The sequence below is a fragment of the Chanodichthys erythropterus genome, chromosome 3, assembly GCF_024489055.1.
Source record: "Chanodichthys erythropterus isolate Z2021 chromosome 3, ASM2448905v1, whole genome shotgun sequence".
Classification (NCBI taxonomy): Eukaryota; Metazoa; Chordata; class Actinopteri; order Cypriniformes; family Xenocyprididae; genus Chanodichthys; species Chanodichthys erythropterus.
In genome coordinates this window covers 30,733,894-30,760,788 of record NC_090223.1, presented here as the reverse complement: position 1 = coordinate 30,760,788, position 26,895 = coordinate 30,733,894, and the positions used below count along the sequence as shown (strand labels likewise).

Here is a 26,895-nt window from a genome sequence, read left to right as displayed (position 1 = left end):
GGCATGCTTAAATATACACGTGTGCGATTGAGATGGAACGAATGTGCGTTATGTTCCGTCTCTTTCTTTTGTGCATTATGTTGGCTCGTCCACCTCTTTCACAGGTGTGTGGCATATTATATTGGCTGCTCATGAAATCACCCGTGTTGTGCCCCTCTTTTAATACAACTCTTTTTAGGACGCTATCACGCTGATCACAGGCTCTGCAGTCCAGATGTAATGAAAGCGAAGCGTCTGGCAGATAGCAGCAGAGATAGCACACATTGAAGAAAGCCTCCTGTTACCACGCAGGCCCGCCGTCCCAATTAACCAGCCTCATGCTACCGATCAGCCCCTCAGCCTCAGTACGTGATCTTTTTGGTCTAAGAACACGCCATTATTAACATACTCAGATCAATGTCTAATTGAACCGCTCTAATTAGGTTCTGTTCCTTTAATGTAAGGCATAGAGGTCAAGTGGCACTCGATCAGAAAATGCCTGGGGCAGTTTCTGATTGTGGAGGACTGGAGTTGCTATTAGGAAGAATCAAACAAGTTAGGAGTTCAAAAGCCAGCGACGTTGGCTGCATGGGACTGGTTTTGTTGTGGTGGTCATGATTCATATTTTATAACTTGCAGAATGCGGATATTACATGATCGCTATCGCAGGATTGAAGACTTTATCTTTCGGTGTCATCATTAAAACGCTGGACTAGACATTAAACAATATGTTGTTGCTTCTTTAGAAGCTGTTGTGATATGGCTGAATTTTGCTGATGCCTCACATTTTGGACTTAAAAAAGGGATTTGGCGTGTATTTTTGTAAACACTGAACTAAAGAGGCCTAGACTTCAGGGCAGATTTTCCTGAGAAGCATCCATTGATTTTTTTTGTCTTAAGTATAGGTTCATTTAATACAGGTTTTTAGTCCTGGTGCATGTTTAGAGGTCCTGGGCTTTTCAGAAATGCTAAATGTTTGTGGGTTTGAGTGCGATAATTTTCAAAAATACTGAAATTTAACAATGGAAACCTTTCTTGTACTATAAAGCTACTGATTTCAGTTCCCTTTGTAAGGGATTTTGAGTATTAATGTATATTTTCATCTTTTAGTTTAATATATTGGTCCACTTTATATTAGGTGGCCTTAACTACTATGTACTTACATAAAAAAATAAGTACAATGTACTCATTGTGTTCATATTGTATTGTAAAACACTTTTGCTGCTATTGAGGTGCGATATGGGTAAAGGTCAAGTTTGGTGGTATGGGTAGGTTTAAGGGTGCTTTAAGGTGTAACATTATACATGCAATTACAAAAATTAATTACAGATGTAGGCTGCTTCCATGCAGGTATTTTTTTTTTTTTAAATATAAGTACAATATAAAAACATGACACAATACATTATATCAAATGATTAATTTAAATGTTAGTACATATTAGCTAAAGACTCCTCATATAAAGCAGGACCAATATATTCCTTAAATATGAAGAGTTGCCCAGTTATTTTGTGTTGCCCAAAAACACACGGGCCTGATACCAAGCTCATGTACTTGTACTTGTACTCGTACTCGTAAATATACCCCTGATACCAAAGACCGATACCTCACATGATGTAACTGACAACATTTTCCGTACACAGAGATACAGAAGAGCAGCAGCAGAAACAATGTCAGCCTCTGAGGTGTGGAAATACTTCAAAATTAATTACGACAACACACACATTGCGAACTGCATGCAAATCCCAGTTCTCTCAGACAGCATGCAATCAGTTCTTATTGTGCCTGAATGGTCAAAATGTCAAATCAAATAGTTGTCAAAATGTCATTGCGTGCATTTCACATAAATACAGTCGCTTATGGCTTAAGTGGACGTAAACAGGTGGGTGAAAACAGGATATTACATCCATTCGGTCTTAAAATGACAGTAGCCTAATTAAATTTTTATCTGTCTTTAATGTTAATAAAACAACAAAAGATGTTAAATGAATGTATATATATATATATATATATATATATATATATATATATATATAGTGAATTAAAATTTCTCCTATCATGGTCATATTGCCCACCTCGTCCTGTATTCCACCATAAGAAATCTGGTCACCCTAGGTTGTTTTCATTGGTTCACAATGTTATGTTATAAACATTTGCCCTGTAATATTTGTTTAGCACTTTTTGAAAGGCAAGTTAAAAAAAGACTTGATGTTTGTTTTTTGTTTTTTTTGTTTTTATTATGACTTTGGTAATTATGCCCTTTGAAGGTTATTGGACACTGTGACATTTTGTTCTTTAAGTTTGTGACAAGCACAATAAAAATTATTACTTTTTTCATTGGAGTAATAATAAAGAAGCTGTCCCACATTAATTAGTTTCACTGTGTTGTGCTTGGAAAACTGCCACATCACAAAAAAAAAATAAAAAAGAAAGAAAGAAATCAATAAATGCATGCCAATACACTCTAAAAAATGCTGGCTTAAAAACAACCCAAGTTGGGTTAAATATGGACAAACCCAGTAGGTTGGGTTAAAAGGCCCCTATTATGCCCTCTTTCACATGATGTAATATAAGTCTCTGGTCTGGTCAAGTTTCAGCTTAAAATACCCCACAAATTTGCCCATATTTGGGGGTGAGCAAAAACATGCCTTTTACTATATTACTATATTTCTGGCTAAAAAAATAAATCCAAAATTGGTTGAAAAATATGGCTGGGTGAAAACAACCCAATCCCTGGTTTTGTCCATATTTAACCCAGCAGTTTTTAAAGTATACTGAGCCGCCGTTTGCCAGACGATTTGTTGAATAAAGTCATTACTTTTGTTATGTTTTTGTGCACAAAAAGTATTTTGTGCGCAATACATTTAATTTTTAAAAACAAGAATTATATAATATCAAGTATACATGGAGTGCTACATAAGAGAAATAGCACTCTTTGTACTTGACATTAATCTACATTATTAGGGATATTAGGGATAATTTAGTGTACTTTAGTTCACTTTAAGCAAACAATATTGGAACATTATATCAAAGTTTGAGACGTAGCACAAAAAAAAAAACCAAAAACCACGGGGATACAGACAATTAAACAGATTGTTAACATACTCTCTGGTGTCCCTTAATCTTAACCATGTTTCAGTTTGAGGAGACAAATGAAGTGAAAATAAATTTACTGCACAAAGGATTTCTGTGATAATTTAACACCTAATCCTTTCAAATGCAAATTAGTTTTCTCTATGAGCTCTCAAGTGCAACACATTTTTCCAGAGACAAACGTTCCATTGCTTCAAACAAAACAGGAGATTCTCAAACACTCGACACGTATGATTGTTTTTCTTTTCAATGTGTAAGTGACTTAATTAAAATAAAAGGAGTGAATTTAAGCTTTTAGTATTGTACAAATGAAAATAAAGAAAGATCAGAAGAGAGCTATAGAGGAGAGCTGCTGTTTCTTTTGAGTGACAGTGACACTGACACTAACAGACATCAAAGCAATGATGTCATATCCCCTAAACTCGACCCGGCTGTCACCATGGTAATGAGTTGCTGCACAACAATACCAATTGTTATTGAAGTGCAATAGAATACATGACATTCGCTTCTCTTTTAGTCAAACAAAACTCAAATTGAGATTTAATTGGACTCTAGACATCCGAATTCCTGTCTTGTCAGAGAGCAGAAGAAAGAAAAGCACCTTCAAAGGTTCAGGGATAGGGTGGAGGGGTTATTATTGATGGGGGAAGAGAGAAGGAGAAGCCAGAAGAGTCTTAAGAGCCGCGCACATTAATGTGTATGAAATTAAAACTGGACTGTTATCCTCTCAATTAATTAATGGCCATTAGAGACTAATAGGGCCAAGTCTCATTATTCAGCCTAGCACTGTTAACCAGCTGCTGACTGAGCAGAAAGAAAACAAGTTACAGGTGATAACGAAGAGAGTGAAAGAAAAATATATGGATAATTGGTTTGATACAAATAACATAAGAGCACCAGGAGGAGAGAAGTAAGGTATTGGAAGAGCAGAGGCAGAAGGTGAACAGAAAACAGCAAGCAGATTGGAATGACTAAGTGGCATTAAAGCACAAAAAAATAAACACATATTACTTGTGCATGTTTTTTCAATATCAGTGTTGGCTGCAAATATATTAGCATTAGCTATAGTCCTTTAACAACATGTTAGTGTATTAAAGTGTTTTTAAAAAAAGTATAAAATCCCAGTAAAATCAAAATGTATCATCACATTTAAAAAATATATATGTATATATAATATCTAAATATATTTTGGTGTCTGCTGACACTAAAGCCAAAATATATATACATTATTATATTATTGTACACACAGTCCTGGTCAGAATTATTGGCACACAAGGTAAATATGATCGAAGAAGGCTGTCAAAATAAATCACACATTTATCCTTTTGATCTTTCATTCTAAAAATTCTCAAAAATATGTAACCTTCACAATTCACATTATGAAAAAAATGTTTTTCTCCAAAACATGTTGGCCACAATTATTAGCAGGGTGACTATGAAATTGTCACGCCATGACTCTCTGTTTCACAGGAGAATAAATATGAGGAAACACAAAGACCCTCAAAAAGGCCCTTAAAAGACCCTTAAATTCCCTTAATCATCCATCACAAGGGGTAAAACCAAAGAATATAGTTGTATGATGTGCAGCAAAAGGTTGTTGAGCTTCACAGAATAAAAAATGGCTGTAAGAAAATAGATGAAGCATTGAAAATTTCCAGTTCCACCATCAGGGAAATAATTAGGAAGTTCTAATCAACTAAAGATGTTTCTGCCTGGAAGAGGACATGTGTCTATTGTCTTAATGGAGTGTTTGAGTGGCCAAAGACGGATCACAGCTGGAGAACTGCAGAAAATATTTGAGACTTGGGATGAGCAAGCCTAAAAAATATTAAACAGCACCTACATCACCACATGTTTGGGAGGGTTTCAAGAAAAAAAATCCTCTGCTTTCCTCCAAAAACAAACTCAAGCATATTCCGTTGTCAGATATGACTGGAATTTCAAACATGACCTGGTTCTGTGGTTCTGGATCTTTAATGTTGTTGGCTTATTTTTCTGCCGAAGGTCCAGGACATCTTGAATACATGGTATCATTGATTCTATCAAACACAGATAAGAAAAAAATCAAAACCTGACCGCTTCTGCTAGAAATCTTATAATGGGCCATTGTTGGATCTTCCATCAGGACAATGATCCAAAACAAACAAAAAAAACAACACAAAAATGTGTCACTGAGCACAAAATTAAGCTTCTGCCATGACCATCTCAGTCCCCTGACCTGAACCCTAAAGAGAATTAGTGGAGTGAACTGAAGAGAAGAAGCACCAACATGGAGAATTTGGGAATCTGAAGGATCTGGAGAGAGTCTGTATGAAGGAATGGTCTCTGATCTCTTGTCAGATGTTCTCCAAACTCATCAGGCATTATTGAAGAAGACTCAGAGCTGTTATCTTGGCAAAAGGAGGTTGCAAAAAGTATTTTAAAAAAGGGTGCCATTAATTGTGGCCAACGTGTTTAGGAGAAAAACATTTATTTCATAAAGAGATTTTCCATACATTTTCAATTATTTTACTTCAATGAAAGGTTCAATTTTTGTATATTTTTAAATAAAAGATTAAAAGGTTTAACAGTGCATTTTTATTTTCAAAGGTTTCTTTGTTCAAATTTACCAAAGTTGCCAATAATTCTGACCAGAGAGTGTATATATATATATATATATATATATATATATATATATATATATATATATATATATATATATATATATATATTAATTGTAGATAGATAGATAGAAAGACGGACAGACACCCAAAGGAATGGACATACTCTTTCATATGTGAGTCACCACACACAAAATAAAGGAAGACTAACTGACAAGACAATATAATGAGAAATATGGTGACAGGCACATTAGCACACTGACCGTGTGTGCAGATAGAGAGGGATCATGTCAAAGTGTGCTATGAATATCTAAACACCTACTTGCACACACACACACACACACACACACACTCACACATGAGTGCTGACCCAAGTAGTCTTATGCATGAATACATACATACAAACACACTGTCACACCAGTTGAGACTTGCACCGTCCTCACCGCACATTCTTACTGCAACAGCAGGGGCCCTCCACATGTTCAAAATGAACAGACATTCATACAAACGCGCACAGGAACACACATTTGCGCACCTGCATGTCTGACATGTGGAGCAGAGTTTCTGACTTTACGCACACTCTTTGCACCCATCCGTCTTGGACATACACACACACACACATGCACCATGAGGAGAGGTGGTCTATGGTCTCTGTGGTCTCTTTTGGAATTTCCAAAGGCTTGTTGCTAGGCAACAAGAGGAGCTTCTCTACCCGTAGCGATAGGATGGAAATGGATTGAGAGATGGAGGGGGTGAGCACAGTACTTTAAATGTATTTTTAAAACTGCTCCACAAAGTTACTGATATCCTGTTACTTTTGCATCTATTTTTAATACAGTCCATTTATTTTAATTCTTCCATTTGCCATTTGGAAATGAAGTCCAGTGCTGCATTTATTAAGTAAAATAGGCCTACATTAGAGTAATTCAGGTGGATTAATAGACTTTTTGTAAACTTTGTGCACTCACAGAACAAGACTTCATTTGCATATTAAGATTTTTCTGTGAAATCTTCAACCATGTGTACACATTTGTTCCGGAGATTATGGGAAAGGAAGAAAAAGAGGATTGCGCTGCCGCAGTGTGTCTGTGGGAGAATGACATAAATGGATTATCTTGTGTTAATGGTACAAGCAAAGTGCAAGGAGGAGGTGTAGAGTTTTTTTCAGTGTGCATGTAGCAGGATGAATATAAAGTTGTTATAATGAATATAATTTGCATCCCTCTCAAATTTAATTTAAATGTTGTATATTTCAGAAGGTTTTGAATTTTATCAAATGTGTCATTTTGCTGTGAGACACAAGCTATTCCAACATTTTGAGTATGTTGCGTAATAATCTTGCTTTTTTCTTTATTTTGTGTTGTTGTTCGGTGTTTTACCAGGTTGTCTACATCCTTCCCCAGGCAAGCAGCCCATTACAGTAAACCTCTATGTGCCTTTAGACTGCAGTTGAGCTCTTTACTCTTGACACTCATGTGCTGATAACATTCAATACACGTCTGGAAAAAGAAAAGGAGTTAAAAACTGATCAACCTAGAGAGATTCCCGTGGCCTAGTGACTGATTAAGTTTTAATCTAATGCTTTGCTTCTTCTGTGTGCATATCTCTACGTGTTGAATTAGCCTAATATAAATCTTTCAACATTTATGGACTCCATTTAAAAGTCAACATAACTTATCCCAGGCAAAAAAAAATTAAATTTCGTATTCTTTCGGTTCCTTACTCATGTTTATTGAACAGATTTAAAAAACTGCCTGTGATTTGGGCCACAACTGTTCATCCCGCGAGTTTATTTAACTGTTATTTTCAGTGTTAGCATAATTTTCAATTACTGAGTTCTTTATTTGATATGAAGAATATGATTTATGGAGACATGTTATGAAGTATAGCACATGCAAAGAGCTCACAATGTCTGCATAAGGAGTTGTGCGGGTGTAGAGGTTCCGTTTGCACTTCCACTTCTCGTTCTGTTGAAAAGGCTACTAATAGAAACTGTCATATGTGCTTTGAACTGCTCCCTATACTCACATGCTTTTCAAAACGCTCTTAAATGAGATATATGGCGCTTCTAGATAATCCTCTGTGCAAAATTCATTTCTACGTCTCATTTTCAGCTCCACACATCTTTATACTGCTTCACTACTGCCCTCTATCTGACTCGAGATGAGATTGCTCTGCGAGGATTTGGCTGTAATGAGGCATCGTGGCAAGAGACACGTGACAGGTTAAATAGATTTAGCGGTATGCTGGCTCATTTGTAGCACTTCATATGCACTTTAATAATACAAGGAATTCTTAAGTAGGAGGTAAGGCAGAATATTTAGTAAAAATTTGGGGTTGCACTTATTGTGCACGTATATGCAAAACAGTAGTGTTGCAGCTCAAGACCGGTTTTAAAGGGTTAGTTCACCCAAAAATGGAAATAATGTCATTTATTACTCACCCTCATGTCGTTCTACACCTGTAAGACTTTCATTCATCTTGAGAACACAAATTAAGATATTTTTGATGAAATTCGTTGGCTCAGTGAGGCCTCCGTTGAGAGCAATGACCTCTCTCAAGATCCATAAAGGTACTAAAAACATATTTAAATCAGTTCATGTGAGTACAGTGGTTCTATCTTAATATTATAAAGCAACAAGAATACTTTTTGTGTGCCAAAAAAAATAAAAACGACTTTTTAACAATATAGTGATGGGCTGATTTCAAAACACTGCTTCAGAGCATTACGAATCAAATAAGTGAATCGAAGCACCAAAGTCATGTGATTTCAGCAGTTTAGCCGTTTGATAGGAGATCCGAATGACTGATTCGATTCATAAAGCTCTGAAGCAGTGGCTGCGTCCGAAAACTGGAAAATGCTGCCTTTCCGAGGACACATTTCAAGGTAGGAAGGCATCAAGGCACGTCCGAATCCAATGTTAGCTTCACTTCCTCTCTCATGAGATACCTTCCTCAGATCGATTTTTGAAGGAAGCATAGATGTATCCTTAGCTGCCTTTGATATCCCACAATCCTGTGCTTTCCATTCTGTGACAGTTGAGCTAGAAAAATAAAGATGGCGTCCGAATGTTGCGTTTGCTGCTCAGTTTGTGTATAAATGTACAATTTTGATCAACATATTTCAATTTTGATATAATTTCTATCGAGAAATTACTACTGTAGTAATTAAATATGTGTTTAGTTCTCACCTGCGCTCGCGCTATATTGCTGTAGATCATTAAACTGTGACACTGCCTCAGAAGTCTGTCCGAAATCAATTTCGTGAGGTGCCTTCATGCACAAATTCTGCCGTACAAGTCATTCTCTTATAAAATAGCGAGGCAGCAAGACAGCTACCTATGTTTTCGGACGCAGCCAGTGTTTTGAAATCGGCCCATCAATGTATTGTTGAAAAGTCATTATTTAGTTTTTATGGCGCACAAAAAGTATTTATAATATTAATGTAGTACCACTGTACTCACATGAACTGTTTCAAATATTTTTTTAGTACATTTATGGATCTTGAGAGTTTGAATGGCTTTGCTCTCAATGGAGGCCTCACTGAGCCATCGGATTTCCTCAACAATATCTTAATTTGTGTTCTGAAGATGAACGAACATCTTATGGGTGTGGAACGACATGAGGGTGAGTAATAAATGACATTATTTTTGGGTGAACTAACCCTTTAAGACCATTTTTTGAAGGTCTCAACCACACTTGTACTCTATCTTGTCTTGGACTCAGGATTTTGTTTCAAGACCAGTCAAGACCACAAATGCTGGGATATTACTAAATTGCTGGTACATTGTCTGATTTATTTATTAACATCATTAATATGATTGGAGGTAAAACTTACTGCTTCAGATGCAATCAATAAATTATTTCTAATATGATTTATTTATTGTGCCAGTTCAAAAATTAATGAGGGATTGTGTCAAAAATGCCACCAAAAGTAATACAAATGCTCACAAAATTCAAGATATTGTTGCAAAAATAGTACTTGTATGAGATCTGGGTTTTTGTATTATAACGTAATATAATTAAGCAATATCACAAGAAAGAGGACTGTTTTCACAAATTTGAGCATGACTGCATGACTTTATAAACATAAAATAAGTTTTATTTATGCAGTTGTAACCAATTCAGACACATCTTATACCACCTCTGCAATGCAAACATGAATTTAGTTTTCAATGATTTCATTTGATTAGTAAACAGCTCTGTATAGTGTCTTATTCCAATTATTAATTGATTAAAAAAAAGTAATTTCTTAGGTGGTAATGTGGATTTTTATGAATGTAAGGAGTGCTGGTGTGGTCTTGGTCTTGACTCGGTCTCGCCCTGTTTTGGTCTTGGTCTTGTCCTGGGGCCTGTTTCATAAAACAAGTTTACTGGATAATCCAGATTTATTTCAGTAAGTCTGGTTTATTGTCAGTTGATTTGGTTCAAAATAATCAGACTAACTGAAATAAGCCAAGCTTATTTGGTAAACTCGTTTTATGAAACGGGCCCCTGGTCTTAACACACATTGGTCTTGGTCTCAGATTAGGTGGTCTTGACTAAACACTACATAACAGGTTGAATTTGTTTAAAGCTAAAGGAAACCCAATCTGTTATTTTGTTTTACTTGATTTTATAATAGGATAAATGTTGTCCATTTAATTTATAGAATATTGCTTTAAAAGATAAAAAAGGTAGGCTAATGCTGTCAGTTGGGTTATGATTTAAAACCATATTTGGACATTTCAACTTTCATAGAAAATTAAATTGCTCAATTATGGGTTTTGACATTTTTTTGTGTCTAAGGACTTACTATATGTTTGGAAAAGTTATTTAATAAGTTTCAGGCAGCATTTTGTACCCTTTTGGTGGAAAGTAGCTGCATTTCTATCATGACTTGAAGGTCATAGAAGCAGGCAGGTATCAAACATGTCAAGTTTGATGGAAAAAGTGCTCTTTATTAAAATAACTTTTAAGATGTACCATTTAAAAAAAACAACACCAAACAGATCAAAGTCAACACTTGGTCAAAGCTACAATTTAAAATTCACCATCACAAGCATATCAGTTCCTCTGAACAGGTGCTCGTTCTGCAGGGCCCACCACATGCTACACGAGAGCAGTGTGCCTGGCAAAACTCTCCGCTTCACGAGTCCCCTGGACCGGGAGCTTCACTCAGCCTCCTCCCGCTCATCTGATCCTGAGCCAGAGGTTCATGAAGTCACTCCTTCTGCAGCCCAGCGCCCGTTTCCCGCAGAGACACCGGTGGTCGGTTGCCAGTTATAGCCGTCCGATAGAATCTACAAGACAAATATGATAATTCAATTATTATTGTTTACCTTTCAATGTTAAAGTGGAAAGAGATGTTCACACGCACCTCCTCTGAGTCACGCTTTGGATTTCTTCTCCGCGTTCTGGAGTTTCTCCACTATTTTGCGCTCGTGTCCCGCGGGGTTCTGTCTGTTCGTGTTGCAGCTCGCCTCCTTCTTCGTCCTGCCTTTGCGACTAGTGCACTCTGTAGTAAACACAGAAGACAAGTCAGTGAACAAGGATGAGTTTAAACTGAGAACCAACAGACATTATGAAGAAAGTCGAGCACGAACGAACGCCAGATACCCTCAAATGCTCTCAAAAATGTAAATAAAAAAACTTTCATAGGGTAATAATGATTGCTGCTACTACTAACAACAACAAAGCTATTTGAAAACCTACCGGTATAACGGTCTGTTAAGTTATAATATTCATATTCATCGAAGTAGCGGTCCTCAAAGGTGGTCGGTTCAATGTTTTTCACGTCAACGTGGTTGTTACTCATTTTGACAGTGAAGAGCGAAACGCGAACTTCAAGAGCAACAGTGGATAAGGACGAACTGAAAAGCTAGAAAATATGCGAAGTTCAGTTGTAGAGCTGTCTAAAGACGTCTTCTTTCTTGTCCTCGGTTGTTTACAAGCCTGTAAGTCGGCCGTTTTTAAAGACGTCGCTCCGCCTTGGTTTCCTCCAGCTCCCCGCCTGTGGATGGGGTCAACATGACCAGAAGGAAAGTTGCATCAGATGTGAGTTAATGTTTGATCAGTAGACCTCGCCTACTGCCAGACAGGATGTCCTTCAGAGCAGATGACATTGTTTTTGTTCTGACTTCTACTTTTGTTTTATAGCTATTTTCACTTGATAAAGTTCTCAAAACTTCGATTTTTTTTTTTTTTTTTTTTTTTTTATGAAATCAAAATAACACATTTTTTAAATTTTCAGTTAGGCCTCGTCTAACTTCCCTACTTTCATTAAACTTTATCCATCTCTCTGAGTGTATTTGCTTGTATCTGATAAAGATTAGAAAGATTAGATTAATTCAGTTAATGTTTATCTCTCTCTGTTATTTACACCTGGCTTTGTGTTCAGACTTCTCACGTCCCTCTGTGGACTGTGACCCGTTAACCCGCTTCTCTGTTTTCAAGGAAATATTTTACACGTTTATCTTTAGGGAGTATATGCAAGGCTCATTTCAATAGCCTTTTGTGTGAATGTCTATTTACATTTTCTTTTAGTTTGCTGGAGATCTACTCCAGATGATTAGGTTTGTCAAAACAGTAGCCTAGGAAAAATTGTCTTTGTATTGCACGTGCTGGTAAAAACAGCAGAAGAAATGTCTTTTGTCTTCATTGTAGTGTGATTTTGGCTAGATTCACAGTGTCCTATCCTCTCTAATTCAGTTTATTCTCTGTGCTTGTGCGCCTAATAGCTATACAGACGCACTGAACGTGTGTGTAACCAAGCATAACAAACTGCATACAGTTGGTTCTGTCATCAGCACTGAAGATCATAGGATGCAATCTGCCACAATTGGCAAAATCCACATCCTCCACTGGCAAAGCAGGCCTAATCTATCTTTCAAGATTCTTTGCAGTCCGGCTACAAGCTGTTTTGTTCCTTGCCTTCAGGCGAGCGTTATTGCACCGTCAAAGCAAAGACTAGCAGACTAAATATTCCAGCTCACTGCAGTTCATAGACTAAATAACACTTGGTCAAGGTTTTTTGCTGGTTAGCATGGCCTAATCCCTGATGGTAGATGTCATAAACAAGATTCAGAGGGCACAACAGCTGTTCAAAAGGCAAAATAAGTTAATACTTTTGAACTTTTTATTCATCAAATAGTCGTGAATAAATAAGGTTTCCACAAAAATATTGAACAGCACAACTGATTTCAACATTGATAATAATCAGAAATGTTTCTTGAGCATCATATCAGAATGATTTCTGAAGGATCATGTGACACTGAAGACTGGAGTAATGATGCTGAAAATACAGCTTCACAGGAATAAATGACATTTTGAAATATATTTGAAAACAGTTCACATTTTTAATAACTAAAAAAGAACTGAATTTTGTAATTAAATAAAAGATTTGAATTTATAATAAATATAAAGATAAACTTTTTTAGTCATTCAGCTTATTTATGGTCTGTTAATATGCATAATGTATTTGTTTTACATTTATTCTGAAATGCTCAGTTTTTGCACTCCATTGTTCAAGCACATAAAGTGCTTTAGTCATTCCAGTGGAATTTGGCAGAGGTCTGTTTTATGGCTGGGTGCTGTGGATATTTTTGGGCAATGTCGATGTTCATTTACAGTAAGACTCCTGTGGTTCGGTGCTGTTGTAATGACAGAGTACGAGTGCAACAGATTCAGTTTTTCTACTGTGCTCAAATATTCCAAGACATAGTCTTTAGTTATGTGAGTGCATGAGCTACGGGAGAAATGAGGGAAGCGAATACTTTGCAAAAGATTACACAATTTATTTCTTCATCCAAAGCCATAAACAATATCGAATATAGCACATGAGTAAAACACAATGTACTACAGTGTGTTTTTCTCTTTTTTCTTTCTCTCTAACTACAGTGCTCTTCAACATCAAAGTTGATTCTATGTTTTGTCTCATAAAACAAAACCTTTTTTTCTCACTAATCTCTTTCATTTTTTGCTCTTTCAGTAAACACTCTTCTCTTTCCCTGTTTTGCCTTGCCTTGTTTGCCTTGGCTCTCAAATTAATATCATGTGAGAGTGCAGCGTTCTGTACAGTAAATATTTACAAAGTTATTGGCTGAGCCAACATGACTTCAGCTATGACAACATAACAAATCTCTCTACTTTTCCTCTTCATTCTTGCCCAGATCATGATTTTTGTGCCAGATAAACCAGCACTTATCTGTCTGTTTTGTTTTTCACCCTGCTTTCAAAGTGTCTGTTGAAAATTAACTCCATATTATCTCATCGTTCACAGCCTTTGGACACAGTAAAGTTCAGGTCAGATATATGAAGGCTTATTACTTTCGAAATGATTTGTCTCTTTTATTTCACCTTTGGCTGTTGCTTTTCTCCCACATGGATCTTTTTCCATCCTCACTCTCTCATGATGGTTTAAATATTAAACATAAAACCAAGATAACAATAATTAATTGTGTAAAATAAAAAAATAAATAAAAATATAGTCAAGTCAAGTCATCTTTATTTATATAGCGCTTTTTACAATGCAGATTGTGTCAAAGCAGCTTTACAGTGATAGCTGGTATATAATTCTTAAAGGAAATGGTGTCATTGTCCAGCTACAGCAATAATAAAACACTGAATATAAAAATTAAATATAAAGAAACATTTTAAGAACAACCCCAACAACAACCTGATCAAAAAGTGTAAATTCTACATTTAAACTTAACCTTAGTTAAACCTAACTAGCCAAATATGTAGGTTAATGTGATGTTAATGATGAAGATAACTCATGATGATCCTATCATTTGTGGCACATTATCTTAGGCTATGTGACGTAAATTCAAAATAAATATTCTAAATTCAATAATAGTGGCGATATAGGCTATTGAAGTAACAGTAAGATATATTTTAGAAATATTAATTTATCAATATGATTAACCATTGGTAGTAGACTAATTATTTATCACTCTAAAACATTGACAAAGTCCACAGTAGTCCTTTTTCAATAAGGCGTTTTGAAAACATGCCATGAAGTTTGTCCCCTCAATGTGTCCGTACGAGGCCTAGCTACAGAGCTAACCAATCAATGCAAAGCGAAAACAAACCCTAAAATTCGTTAAGGAAAGCAAAAGTTTAATAAATAAATGTTTTTCGATTATAGTTCGTGTACTAGCACACACTGTGAACCCGGAGAGCATCGCAAAACTTTGTGTTTGAAGGTGAGATTGACGCTTTTCTTGTTTATCTGTGTGCGCGCGGAGGGTGTGATCTGAGATCCATCCAATCCATGGCGCTCTATGATGTATGTGGACTTGAGCTAAATAAAAACACCTAAATCAAACCTAAATGCATTATAGCAACATTATCTGTGCTTTGAACATTGTGCGTGGTGGTGCTGTATAATATAACTCTTTTAAATAAACTGTAAAAACGTGATTTTGTGAAACAATGAAAAACACACATAAATAAACACTACACACACATAATTCTAATTTCTTGCAGATACAATGGCTTTAGTGTCAGCAGACACCAAAATCGCAGAGTTGCTGAATGAACTGCATCAGCTCATAAAGCAAACTCAGGTAAGCACTAGAACTGTTTCTCATGCATGGTCACTGTAGTTTGGGTTTATATGCTTTGGGAAACACTCTGTTTTGGCACACTTTGCCTGCACCCAGTGTTTATACTCTAACCTCCCTTAAATACACAGGAAGAGCGATCAAGAAGTGAGCACAACCTTCTCAACATCCAGAAAACACATGAAAGGATGCAGACAGAAAATAAGAGTAAGGCATGATTTCCTATTGCATTGTCTAAAATGAGAGCTTTTTAACTTTTGTATATTTGAATCTTATTTCTTGTCTGATACCTCTGTTCAATAATAAAACTACTTATACCTTCCTCCTCAGCTTCTCCATATTATAGGACAAAGCTGAGGGGTCTTTACACTACAGCTAAAGCTGATGCAGAGGCTGAATGTGGGTAAGTTGACGTGAATAAATGTTGCTGCATTTGGTTTCTCTTGTTGCAGCACTTCACTTTAATGCAAAGGATAATAATAATAATAATAATAAAACTTTATTTTGTATAGCGCTTTTAAAAGTCATTTCTCAAAGCGCTTTACATAAGTAAAAATTAAGATACATAAAATAAGCAAAATCAAAACACATTACAAAAGGTATTTATAAACAATAGGGGAGAAGAAAAAAAAAACATCACATGACAACCACAAGAATCACTTTTCACCCAAATGCTTCCCTAAAATAATGAGTTTTAAGTGATGATTTAAGCATTTTTAGGGATGCTGCATTTCTAATCTCGGAAGGCAGAGAATTCCATAACTTTGGGGCAACTGAAGAGAACGCCCTATCACCCATTGTTCTTAACTGTTACCGGATGCATTTTCACTGTAAGAAATACTTAATGATCACAAGATGATTCATCGGATGATCTGTTCCTGACATTATGTGTTTCATTGTTGACTATTTGTTTTTCATTTAAACAGAAACATCTTGTGGTTACTGGTTATATAGCCCCATCTTGTGGTAATTTTGCCCAAAGCTTTCAAATGTCTTGTTTCAAAAACTTTTTGAACATTATTAACCCCTATAAAGCCTGTAGTATCATATTTGATACTCCAAATTTCTAAAGACTCCAAATTATCAGCATGATAAAAACTTTGCTAAAGAACCTGCTTTACACAATCAGCTACATGCATTTTGCTGACATGTTCTTTTTTGCTGTGAAATATTTACAGATATTTTGTTAGTATTGTTAGTGATATGAACATTTATTGGACTGAAGCAACTTGGGTTTACTTAATTATTAATACTTTTAAATAATTGAAAATCATGTAAAAATGTGAGTACTAAAAGAGGATTTTGAGGAATGTTAATTTGTACATCTCTCAATCATCAATGTATTGCATTACATTATATATTTGCCCCTACATCAAAAACTAGAGCTTTGATCATAAAACTAAGCATTTAAATTTACCTTTAAATAATTTAATATTTTAAATAATTTACCTTATTCAGACATTATTGAAAGAGTGACAAATAATATTAATATGCTTTTAATGTAAGTAGATCTCATTGATTTACATTACAAGCTAGCAGAATTTCATCTTACTTTTTGGTCATATAAGTATCAGCATATTTTTGCTCAGTTTAAGCCTCTGAATAAAATTGAGGTTTTTTTTTTCTTCAAGTATGAGCTCCATATTCTCATGTATCATATTTTATACCTGCTGTATCAAATATGAAGCTCAATTTTTTTTTTTCTAAAGTTTCAATAAACTGTTTAATTTCAAGATATTATTTTATATGTCAGGCTTTACAGCGTTAAATGATTAGATTTATCTGCATCCATCCCACAGTATACTTCGTCTGGCACTTGACAAGATTGCCGAAATTAAATCCCTTTTGGAGGAGAGAAGGATTGGTAAGTCTGGGATGTTAGATTGTAAACTTGTGCATCTGCATGCATTTGGACAGTTGTGGAAGCTAATCGACCTCTTCTCTTTCTGCAGCTGCCAGGATGGCAGGAGTGTACAGTGACACCGACCCACCGAGAAAGACCATGCGCAGAGGTGTCCTGATGACCCTGTTACAACAGTCAGCCATGACCCTTCCTCTCTGGATTGGCAAACCTGGCGAGAGGTACCATTCAGAGTCTCCTGCTTTATGTCCTATGTTCTCTTTGTTTTAGAAATGGTCATTTATTCAGTGAATTTTGAGTCAAAATGATTAATTCATTCCCGTCCTTCTCTTTCAGTCCACCGCCACTGTGTGGCGCTATACCAGCAAGCAGTGACTATGTGGCTAAGCAGGGAGACAAGGTGGCGGCACGTGTGAAGGCCGTGGATGGTGATGAACAGTGGATTCTTGCAGAAGTCGTCAGCTACAATCACTCCACCAACAAGTAATCATCTACCAGTTGATCTCCAGTTGATCTGTTTATTTATATTCACCTGTAGCTTTAAAACATGATTGTGTGAAATGATAATGTAACATCATGTTATCTTTTATCAGGTATGAAGTGGATGACATTGATGAAGAGGGTAAAGAGTAAGTACAATGCCATTTTTCAATTTTCACCCACATCTAAATTGATACATTACTGTTCAAAAGTTGTTTTTTTTATTCAGCAAATACACATTAATTATCAAAAGTAACAGCAGAGACATTTTATTTACAAAAGACTTCTATTTCAAATAAATGCTGCTCTTTTGAACTATCTATTCATCTAAGAGTACTAAAAAATGCCACAAAAAAATTAAGCCGCACATCTGTTTTCATCATTGATAATAAGAATTTTTTTGTTTTTGAGCTGTAAATCATCATATTAGAATGATTTCTGAAGGATCATGTGACACTGAAGACTGGAGTAATGATGCTGAAAATACAGCTTTGCGTCACAGGAATAAATTACATTTTAAAATATATTCAAATGTCAAACAATTATTTTAAATTGTAATAATACTTCACATTATTGCTGTTTTACTGAAACGGCCTTGGTGAAACTTGACCTTTTTTTTTTCTTTTTTCAAAAACATAAAAAAAAATTCAATCAACCCCAATCTTTTGAACAGAAGTGTAATTCCAGGAGTGCTTTAAAACAAACTGCGACCTGTTTGTTGTTCCTCATTTTTTTCACCATTTAATTTTCTCTTTTATTCAGGAGACACACGTTGAGTCGGAGAAGAATCATTCCTCTCCCACAGTGGAAAGCAAACCCAGAGACTGACCCGGAGGCTCTGTTCAGTAAAGATCAGCTGGTGCTAGCCCTCTATCCACAGACCACTTGCTTTTACAGAGCTCTGATCCACACGCCGCCACATCGGGTGAGCGGAAACAAGAATAAAAAGAGTTAAACCACTGATTGAAGTGTAGGATAAGAGATGTTATCACTATTTGTAAAGATGCTTCTCTAAACCCTCATGGGATTCATGTTGTTAGTCTGTTAGAATATTTCTTTATTATGGGTTTTATGGCATCACACGACCAATTATAAATGAGTAGAAGAATAATTTCCATACAATTTGACACATCTCACTTCTTTTCCAGCCCCAGGATGACTACTCCGTTCTGTTTGAGGATACATCTTACGCCGATGGCTATTCTCCACCTCTCAACGTCGCCCAGCGATATGTAGTGGCCTGCAAAGAGAACAAAAAGAAGTGACAGAAATATGCAATAATGGGACATTATTTGCAAAAACACCCTGCATGATTGTTGTTATTAAAAACAGGATATTGAGCATCCATTCTGTTTTTATGTGCTTTTACCACACTTTTTCTGTTACCATGTATATACTGTTGGTATGTTTTATACTGCATCTTTTGTATGATGTTTTTGTGGATCTGGATGCAAAGAGACCAACTGCAAGTGAATTGTGCTAAAGTAATAAACTCTTTACACGTGAATGAAAGGCACACAAATCTATTGTCTGTCATTTATAATGGCAGAGTGATAAATGTTTTTAAATGTTAAAAATGGATCTTTAAAAGGGCTATAATGCCACACATATCCAGGGCTGCAAATCATACTTGCGTTTGTTTTCTCATATTCATTTTGAATATTTAATTACATCCTTGTTTCTCGTGATGCGTTCGATTTTTGAAAATGAACATTACGCCAATCCTTCTAGACATTTTCTCTGTTCTTGCAATTAAAGGATTAGTCCACTTTCAAATAAAATTTTCTTGATACAACTGTATTTGCTTTATAAACAGAAATGATCGGCTTGCACGTGCTATTCAACTTACGGAACAAACGCGGTGCCAGATCTGTTTTTTTCGTAAGTAGAATAGGGAAGGTGTAGGACATAGAGCATAAGTTTTTTGAAGAATAGGGAAAGCGGAAGCATGTGCAAGCTGATAATATGTGTTTATAAAGCATATACAGTTGTATTTTTTTTCGAAAATGACCGATCGTTTCGCTAGATAAGACTCTTATTCCTCGTCTGGGGCCGGTTGCATAAATCTATTTAAGACTAGTCTTACAAGTTAGTCGTCTATTTTTTTTCTTTAAGACTGGTATTTACTTTTTAAGTCGGTTGCATAAAATTTTAGATTGGTCTAATTTGAGACAAAAAAGTAAGACTGGTTCCCCCTTGGCTAACTTTCTCTTACAATCTATGTTGCCATAGAAACAAACTGTCAAAAGAAAAATATGCTCTAGATTCACAAAAGTGGCCCAACTTTGTCTTGCGATATGGCAAATTTTAATCTTTGGTTTTATGAAAGGGCAATAAGAAGAGAAAGAGTTTTCAAAGACCGTTCAAACCCATTGGAAGTACTTTGTGAAAAGGAACTGCTGGAGAAACTAAGATTTCCAAGACATACAATACAAGAACTAGCAATTGACTTGGCGGAGCATCTGAGGCCTGAAACTTCAAGAAATTTTAGCATCCCTCCACTGCTACAAGTATGTCTAGCTCTACGTTTCTTTGCCACAGGATGTTTTATAAATGCAGCTGCAGACTTAATTGGGGTACATAAGTCTACAGCATCAAGAATTATTCATCGGGTTGCTCATGCACTGTCAGGCAGACTTCCACTTTATCCGACTGATGTCTCTACCTTGAACAAGGTGAAGGCAGATTTTTTCAACATTGCTGGATTTCCAAATGTTGTAGGAGCCATTGATGGAACACACATTAGGATTCAAGCACCTTCAACTCATGAGCCATTGTTTGTTAATAGGAAAGGCTACCACAGTATTAATGTGCAGGCAATTTGTGATGCCAAACTGAGAGTGCTCAACTGTGTCGCTCGTTGGCCAGGATCAACCCATGACTCAAGAATTTTAGTGAATTCCCAAATTCATGATGCATTTGAGAGAGGAGAATTGCAGGGTGTGTTCTTGGGTGACTCTGGTTATCCACTAAAACCCTGGCTTCTAACACCCTTCTTGAACCCAGTCAGTGTGCCTCAAACTCGGTACAACACAGCCCATGCCAAAACAAGAAATGTTATTGAAAGGTGTTTTGGAGTCCTGAAACGAAGGTTTCATTGTCTGCATGCAGAGCTCAAAATGAAACCAGAAAGAGTCTGCAACATAATCTGTGCATGTGTTGTTTTGCACAACATGGCAAGGTAATAAGTTTTTAACTGTAATTAAAACACCTAGCTACATATTCCCCAATGATTATAAATTACATGAGTAAAAGATCACTTTCCTTTTAATAGAAATCTTGCACGGTAAAAATTGGTACTCAACCCAAAACAATAGTACAGTTTTTTTTTTTTTTTTAAATCAAGCAAAAACAATAACTATCGAAACATTGTTACTCACGAGACTGTTGAAGCGGAACTGATGCGACAGCGGTATCCTCCCCCGCTGCAGGTAACGTCCGCCCGGATACTCCGCTCTCCCTCCCCCCGGGGATTCCCCAAAACATCGGAGATTCCTCTCCATATATTTCAATTATCATTTCCGTTGTCCTTTTCAATTTAGGATTTGGTCCCCCACCTGTTGCAGGGTTTTTTCGCTTGAATATTTCCTTTTTTGCCTCTTGGACCATATTTTTAAAACGTTTCTGAACGTCTTTGACGGATCGCGAGACAGACGGGTTTACGCTGTTAACTTTTTCAGTTATTGTTGTCCACGCCTTGTTTTTTTTGCTATTGGCATTGTAGTCGCTAAATTTATTCATTAAAGTGGATTTGGAAGCATTGTATTCCTCCAAAATACAAATATTTTCAGCGAAGGAAAATTGTGACGAGCGCCCACTGTCGGCCATTTTGTTTAAGTTGTTCAGCGTCTTATTTTTCCCACAAAGCAATGCAATATAGACAGTCTTACTTAAGACTGCTGTGTGCTTATTTTATGCAACGATCTTTCTTCAGTGACTTTAGTTAGTCAGACTATTTCTAAGCCATTATCTTAAGACTGTGTCTATGTTTATGCAACCGGCCCCTGGTATCGTTTAAAGTCCTTTGAAGCGGCACTGAAACTGTCATTTTGACCTTAAACCGTTTGGAGGCCATTGAAGTCCACTTTATAGAGAATAATCCAGGAATGTTTTAATCAAAACCCTTAATTTCTTCTCGACTGAAGAAAAAAAGACATGACATGGGGCGAGTAAATTATCAGGAAAATTTTATTTGAAAGTGAACAAATCCTTTAAGTAATTTCCGTCTTATTTTCTGTTTGAAAGTTATATAAATCACCTTACCCTACTAAATTTTAAATATTCACCTCTTCAATATATGAACGAAGCGTTCAAATGGGTGAGAATATGTAATAAAATACACACTACGCAGTGAGAGTAACCAGCCTGGCTATGTGACGTCACGACGACTCGACTAGAACGCGCACGGTCGTGAATGAGCGCGCGGAAACGGGCTATGGCTGAAATGGTAAGATAAAATATATCGAATAACATTTATCCTGGATTACATTTATTATAGAGTTATTATTGCTACTCTGTACTTTTTTACATGGAGACAACGTTTGAACAGTTATTTTCAGAAAACTATCTGAATATTTACTCTATAACTGTCCTGTTGTGCAATAGCACGCTGGCTAATCAGTTGTCATATTGATGAATGTGACGTTAACAATAACATAGAAAGAGTGAACCACTTTCAGTGGTTTTATTCAAGTAAATCTGCAAGTGTTAGCCTCATGTTTGCTGCACTTACAGAGAAGTTACAACAACATTATTATTTAGCATTGGTTTTAGATTGTATACGGTTCATATTTACATTAAAAACCCCTAAATTCACTTACCTCAGTCTCATTTGGAGTTATTAATAATGCTCAGGTCCTTTAAACATTGTGTTATCAGATTTACCGAGCAGTTTCGATATCTGTATTCAGTGCAAGAACAAACACATTTGTTATCTCGCTAAACTAAATCTGTAACCTAAATCTATTTCACTCCATTGAGACCCAAAATGAGATCATATGGGAAACATGTTGCCTTGTTCTCCTTATTTCAGGTAACGTTATCAGACAGTGACGGGGATGTGAGTGTTCCTGTATCAGACCCTCCAAAACAACATCCTCCCAAACGCCGCCGCATCATCGACGCCTCATCCATCACAAACGTGCCTGTTTACTCCAACAAGGTGGGTGTATCTTGCCTGCTTACTGTCAAAGTCATTGATTACTGGAAATAATATAGTTCATGACCTTTACCACATGTTTTATAATACGGCTAGAGGTGCAAAAATCGTCTAAAAGGTGATTCACGTGTTATGTTGTTGTGTTTTAGGTTAACCGCTCCTTAAATCTGAATCCGACCACCTTCAAAAACACCAGTCTTACAGGTATCACAACTTACAGACCACTGTCAATGGTGCTTATGTATTCAAAGAAATCACTTTATACACGAACGTTCAAAAATTTGGGTTGAGCTTTTTAAAACTTTCTATTGATCAAAGAATCCTGAAAAAAGTATCACTATTAAAAACAAAATCAAGCAGCACAACTGTTCTCAGCTATGATATTGAAAGAAATGGCTCTTGAGCATCAAATCATCATATTAGTATGATTTCTGAAGGATCATGTGACACTGAAGACTGGAGTAATGATGCTGAAAATACAGCTTTGACATCACAGGAATAAATTATATTTTAAATGATTAAATAGAAAACAATTCTTTTAAAATGTAAAAATACGTAAAAATTACTGTTACAGTTCTTTTAAAATGTAAAAATCACAATATTACTGTTTTACTGTATTTTTTGTTCAGATAAATGCAGTGTTAATGATCATAAGAGACAACTTTCAAAAACATTAAAAAAAATCTTACCAACCCCAAACTCTTACTTGTAGACTCTTTACAATGGATATTTATCGTTTTTTTAGTAGAAGTAATCCAATGGTATCCTCACTGTTTTTATTTACCATACTAGATGAGGAAAAGGGTGGTCCTCTTTGGTCTCCTTCCCCACCACGTGCAGAGAAACGGCCAATCAGCATTGATTTGAGTGGCTCAGAGGAGGAGCCAGAACAGAGTGAAGCTCAGTAAGTACACAGACTGATTTTAGTGTTTACCTCGGGAAGTAAAAATTGAGTAATTATGCACCCAAGATAAACGTTATTTGTTTTTGTGACAACATCAAAATGAATCATATGCTTCATTCACGACATGTCGTAATTACTGTAATTTTGAGATGACAGCACATGACATTCTACTCTGAGCTGTTAGAATTATGTTTCTCTAAATTAATCTGCAGCAGTCAGGTGGTTCAAGTTCTCAGAAAATTCCCAGTTTACAAGTTGTAATTATGAGTTCTACGAGGACGTGGACGCTTTTTACAAGTTGGAATCTTATAACAGTAATTACCACATTAGGTGAATGTACCTACAGCGAGGTCATTTGACCCTTCGCCATGAGTTTGATTGACAGGTGATCTAACCAATCATAACGCAGAATCTGCCATTTTGTCTGACAAAGCAGTCAGGGGAGTTAGCAGATTAATGTAGATGAACTTGAAAAATGGTGTGTACTGACGTCTTTCCGCGATTGAAACAACATTCCTTCTGATGTTCATTCATGTTTATTTGATGCGATAAATGAACTAGTCAGAAGAGATGATTGGTTCACGAGCCGTTTCTGCTCACCAAGGCTACATTTATTTAATTAAAAATACAGTAAAAAACAGTAATTTTGTGAAATATTATTACAATTTAAAATAACTGTGTACTATTTAAATATATTTGACGAAGTAATTTATTCCTGTGATGCAAAGCTGAATTTTCAGCATCATTAGTCCAGTCTTCAGTGTCACATGATCCTTCAGAAATCAATCTAATATGCTGATTTGCTGCTCAATAAACATTTATGATTATTTTCAATGTTGAAAACAGTTGTGTACTTTTTTTTCAGGATTCCTTGATGAATATAAAGTTCAAAAAAACAGCATTTATCTGAAATTAAAAGCTTCTGTAGCATTATACACTACCGTTCAAAAGTTTGGGGTCAGTAAGAATTTTTATTTTTATTTTTTTGAAAAGAAATTAAAGAAATGAATATTTTTATTCAGCAAGGATGCATTAAATCAATCAAAAGTGGCAGTAAAGACATTTATAATGTTACAAAAGATTAGATTTCAGATAAACACTGTTCTTTTGAACTTTCTATTCATCAAATAATCCTGAAAAAAAAATATTGTACACAAATATTTTGTACAATTGTACACATTAAATGTTTCTTGAGCAGAAGATCTGCGTATTAGATTGATTTCTGAAGGATCATGTGACACTGAAGACTGGACTAATGATGTTGAAAATTCAGCTTTGATCACAGGAATTAATTACTTTGTCAAATATATTTAAATAGTACACAGTTATTTTAAATTGTAACAATATTTCACAATATTACTGTTTTTTACTGTATTTTTAATTAAATAAATGTAGCCTTGGTGAGCAGACGAAACTTTTAAAAACATTAAAAATCTTAGTGGTTCCAAACTTTTGGACTGTACTGTATTTTTCAATGCGTGAGAAGTGTGTGGAGAGACCGGCATGGCTTGTCGGACATAGCAACAGTAACTAAAGGGGGCGGGCCTTTGCGAACAGTCAGTTAATCAGCTGACTGATTAGCCTACTCTAAGCTGTGTTCTTTCATCTAACCATCTTTCTCAACTTCAGGGAAATCCTTCGTTCTCCCTCTCCACCCCCACCACCATGCAGTCCACCAGTGAAACGGAGCAGACGAGCAAATCAGAAAATTCGGTGAGTGACATCAAATGAGTAGCAATATTAGCAATAACGAAATGAACACCTAGTAAGGCCAGAGATGAGTGAACATGTTTGACATTCTCTCGTTCTCCATCTCTGTCCTAGAGAAATCAACAGGAAACTGGATGCGATCGGCTCTCTTGTGTGTCTGTCCCCTGAGCCTCAAGAACTTGTCACTGAGTACAGACACTCTCCATCTCCTGTCAATGACTATGACGACGACGATGACATCATCATCATTTCTTCTGGCAGCAAACGGAAAAGAAGACGTCCCCCGAATACTGAAGGCAGAGACTCTGCTCGAGAAATTTCGCTAAAATTCCGCTGCCGAACAGAGTTGTACAAAATCCCGATACTCTCTGTAGGTGGAATAAACATGTTTGGTTACTTCGAAAGTTATTTGAGCCATATTTGTTTGTTATATAAAATGTATATGAATATAGTTACCTTTTTATTTAAGCTGGCAAATTAATGTTTTCATATTTGACTTGGACTGTCATTAAATGTAGGTGTTTTTCGATTGCAGACGGATCCTTTGAGAAAAGCTGTGGAGCAGCTGGCCATCAAACTTAATGTCACACCCAGCCAAATTCTGTTATTAAAGAAAGATATCGATCTTCCTATTCACTCGTCTGTCAGTGAGCTGGGTCTTGGCATAGCTGACATTATTGGTAATGGAAAACAGTGGGAATTTTGAGCTGAATTCATTAGCATGCATTACGGTGCATTTGTTCCATTGTTTTGTAATGGATCCTTCTGAATGTTTTAGATGAAAACATTCTATAAATGGCACGTCCGGCAAACTTCATACAACTCCTTTTTGTCTCTTTTTTTTCTAGATTGTGTAGTAACAGAGAATAAACAAGAAGAGAGTGACAAACGTGATGTCATTACTGTGCGCCTGCAAGGCAAAGAGAAAGCGTCTGTGCAGGAGTATTCCATACAAAAGGTCCATGTCTTTTTGGATGTTCTTCTTGCGCTTTGTGCACCTTGAGTTTCTGTAAAGGAAATGGTGCTCAACTATTATTGTTCTTTTCTCTTTTTTTTAAAGGATGCTCCTCTAGGGTCCATCCTGTCTCAGTATGTCTCTGGTTTGGCTGCCAGTGCTAGATGGAAGGCTAAATTCCTCTTTGATGGGTCAAGGGTCACATTTGATCAGACTCCAGCTGAACTAGAGATGGAGGATGGCGACGTCATTGAAGTCTGGTCCTGAACGTCAGCAACTATTGATGTTGTTGGGAGTTTTGTACTTTTACAGTACCATGTTTTGTACGCAAGGAGGAAGAAAAAGATTGGTAAAGAATGTCAGATGTTTGTTTAGACCTCATCACTTGTGCTGAATAACAGACCACTGACAAATATTTTTGTAGGTTTCATGAACAGCATTCATTTGACTTATGTTTGAGGACATGCAAAAACAATATAAAATCCATTTTACATCGTGTATATACACCCGATTTATTTAAAAGTTGATTTTTTTTAATGAAAATAATTTACTTGATTGAAAGGAATATAATAAAAGGACAAATTTGTAAGATGTTTCTGTTGTATGCAGTACT

General features: G+C 36.1%; 3 protein-coding genes across 5 annotated transcripts; 2 read left to right on the top strand and 1 right to left on the bottom strand.

Moving 5' to 3' along the window:
- Nucleotides 1-9,797: 9,797 nt before the first annotated feature.
- On the bottom strand, nucleotides 9,798-11,622 carry nupr1b (nuclear protein 1b). Its single transcript, XM_067373356.1, has 3 exons — nucleotides 11,364-11,622; nucleotides 11,029-11,166; nucleotides 9,798-10,951 (listed from the first exon to the last, which is right to left on the bottom strand). Exons 1-2 carry the CDS (start codon nucleotides 11,464-11,466, stop codon nucleotides 11,039-11,041), a joined length of 231 nt encoding a protein of 76 aa, XP_067229457.1. The 5' UTR covers nucleotides 11,467-11,622; the 3' UTR covers nucleotides 9,798-10,951; nucleotides 11,029-11,038.
- Nucleotides 11,623-13,803: 2,181 nt separating this feature from the next.
- On the top strand, nucleotides 13,804-20,929 carry sgf29 (SAGA complex associated factor 29). 3 transcript variants are annotated; one of them, XM_067381732.1, is made up of 10 exons: nucleotides 13,804-13,952; nucleotides 15,138-15,217; nucleotides 15,346-15,421; nucleotides 15,545-15,617; nucleotides 17,014-17,078; nucleotides 17,167-17,296; nucleotides 17,412-17,558; nucleotides 17,669-17,704; nucleotides 18,318-18,480; nucleotides 18,704-20,929. In XM_067381732.1, the coding sequence occupies exons 2-10, from the start codon at nucleotides 15,143-15,145 to the stop codon at nucleotides 18,818-18,820; spliced, it is 882 nt and encodes a 293-aa protein (XP_067237833.1). In that variant the 5' UTR covers nucleotides 13,804-13,952; nucleotides 15,138-15,142; the 3' UTR covers nucleotides 18,821-20,929. The 3 variants fall into 3 exon arrangements, with proteins under 3 accessions (XP_067237833.1, XP_067237830.1, XP_067237831.1); XM_067381729.1 differs by lacking the exon at nucleotides 13,804-13,952 and adding an exon at nucleotides 14,669-14,854; XM_067381730.1 differs by lacking the exon at nucleotides 13,804-13,952 and adding an exon at nucleotides 14,993-15,017.
- Nucleotides 20,930-20,936: 7 nt separating this feature from the next.
- On the top strand, nucleotides 20,937-26,716 carry nfatc2ip (nuclear factor of activated T cells 2 interacting protein). The gene is made up of 9 exons (XM_067381728.1): nucleotides 20,937-22,002; nucleotides 22,588-22,716; nucleotides 22,863-22,917; nucleotides 23,506-23,617; nucleotides 25,247-25,330; nucleotides 25,442-25,697; nucleotides 25,863-26,007; nucleotides 26,176-26,285; nucleotides 26,388-26,716. Exons 1-9 carry the CDS (start codon nucleotides 21,970-21,972, stop codon nucleotides 26,547-26,549), a joined length of 1,086 nt encoding a protein of 361 aa, XP_067237829.1. The 5' UTR covers nucleotides 20,937-21,969; the 3' UTR covers nucleotides 26,550-26,716.
- The last annotated feature ends 179 nt before the right edge of the window (nucleotides 26,717-26,895 follow it).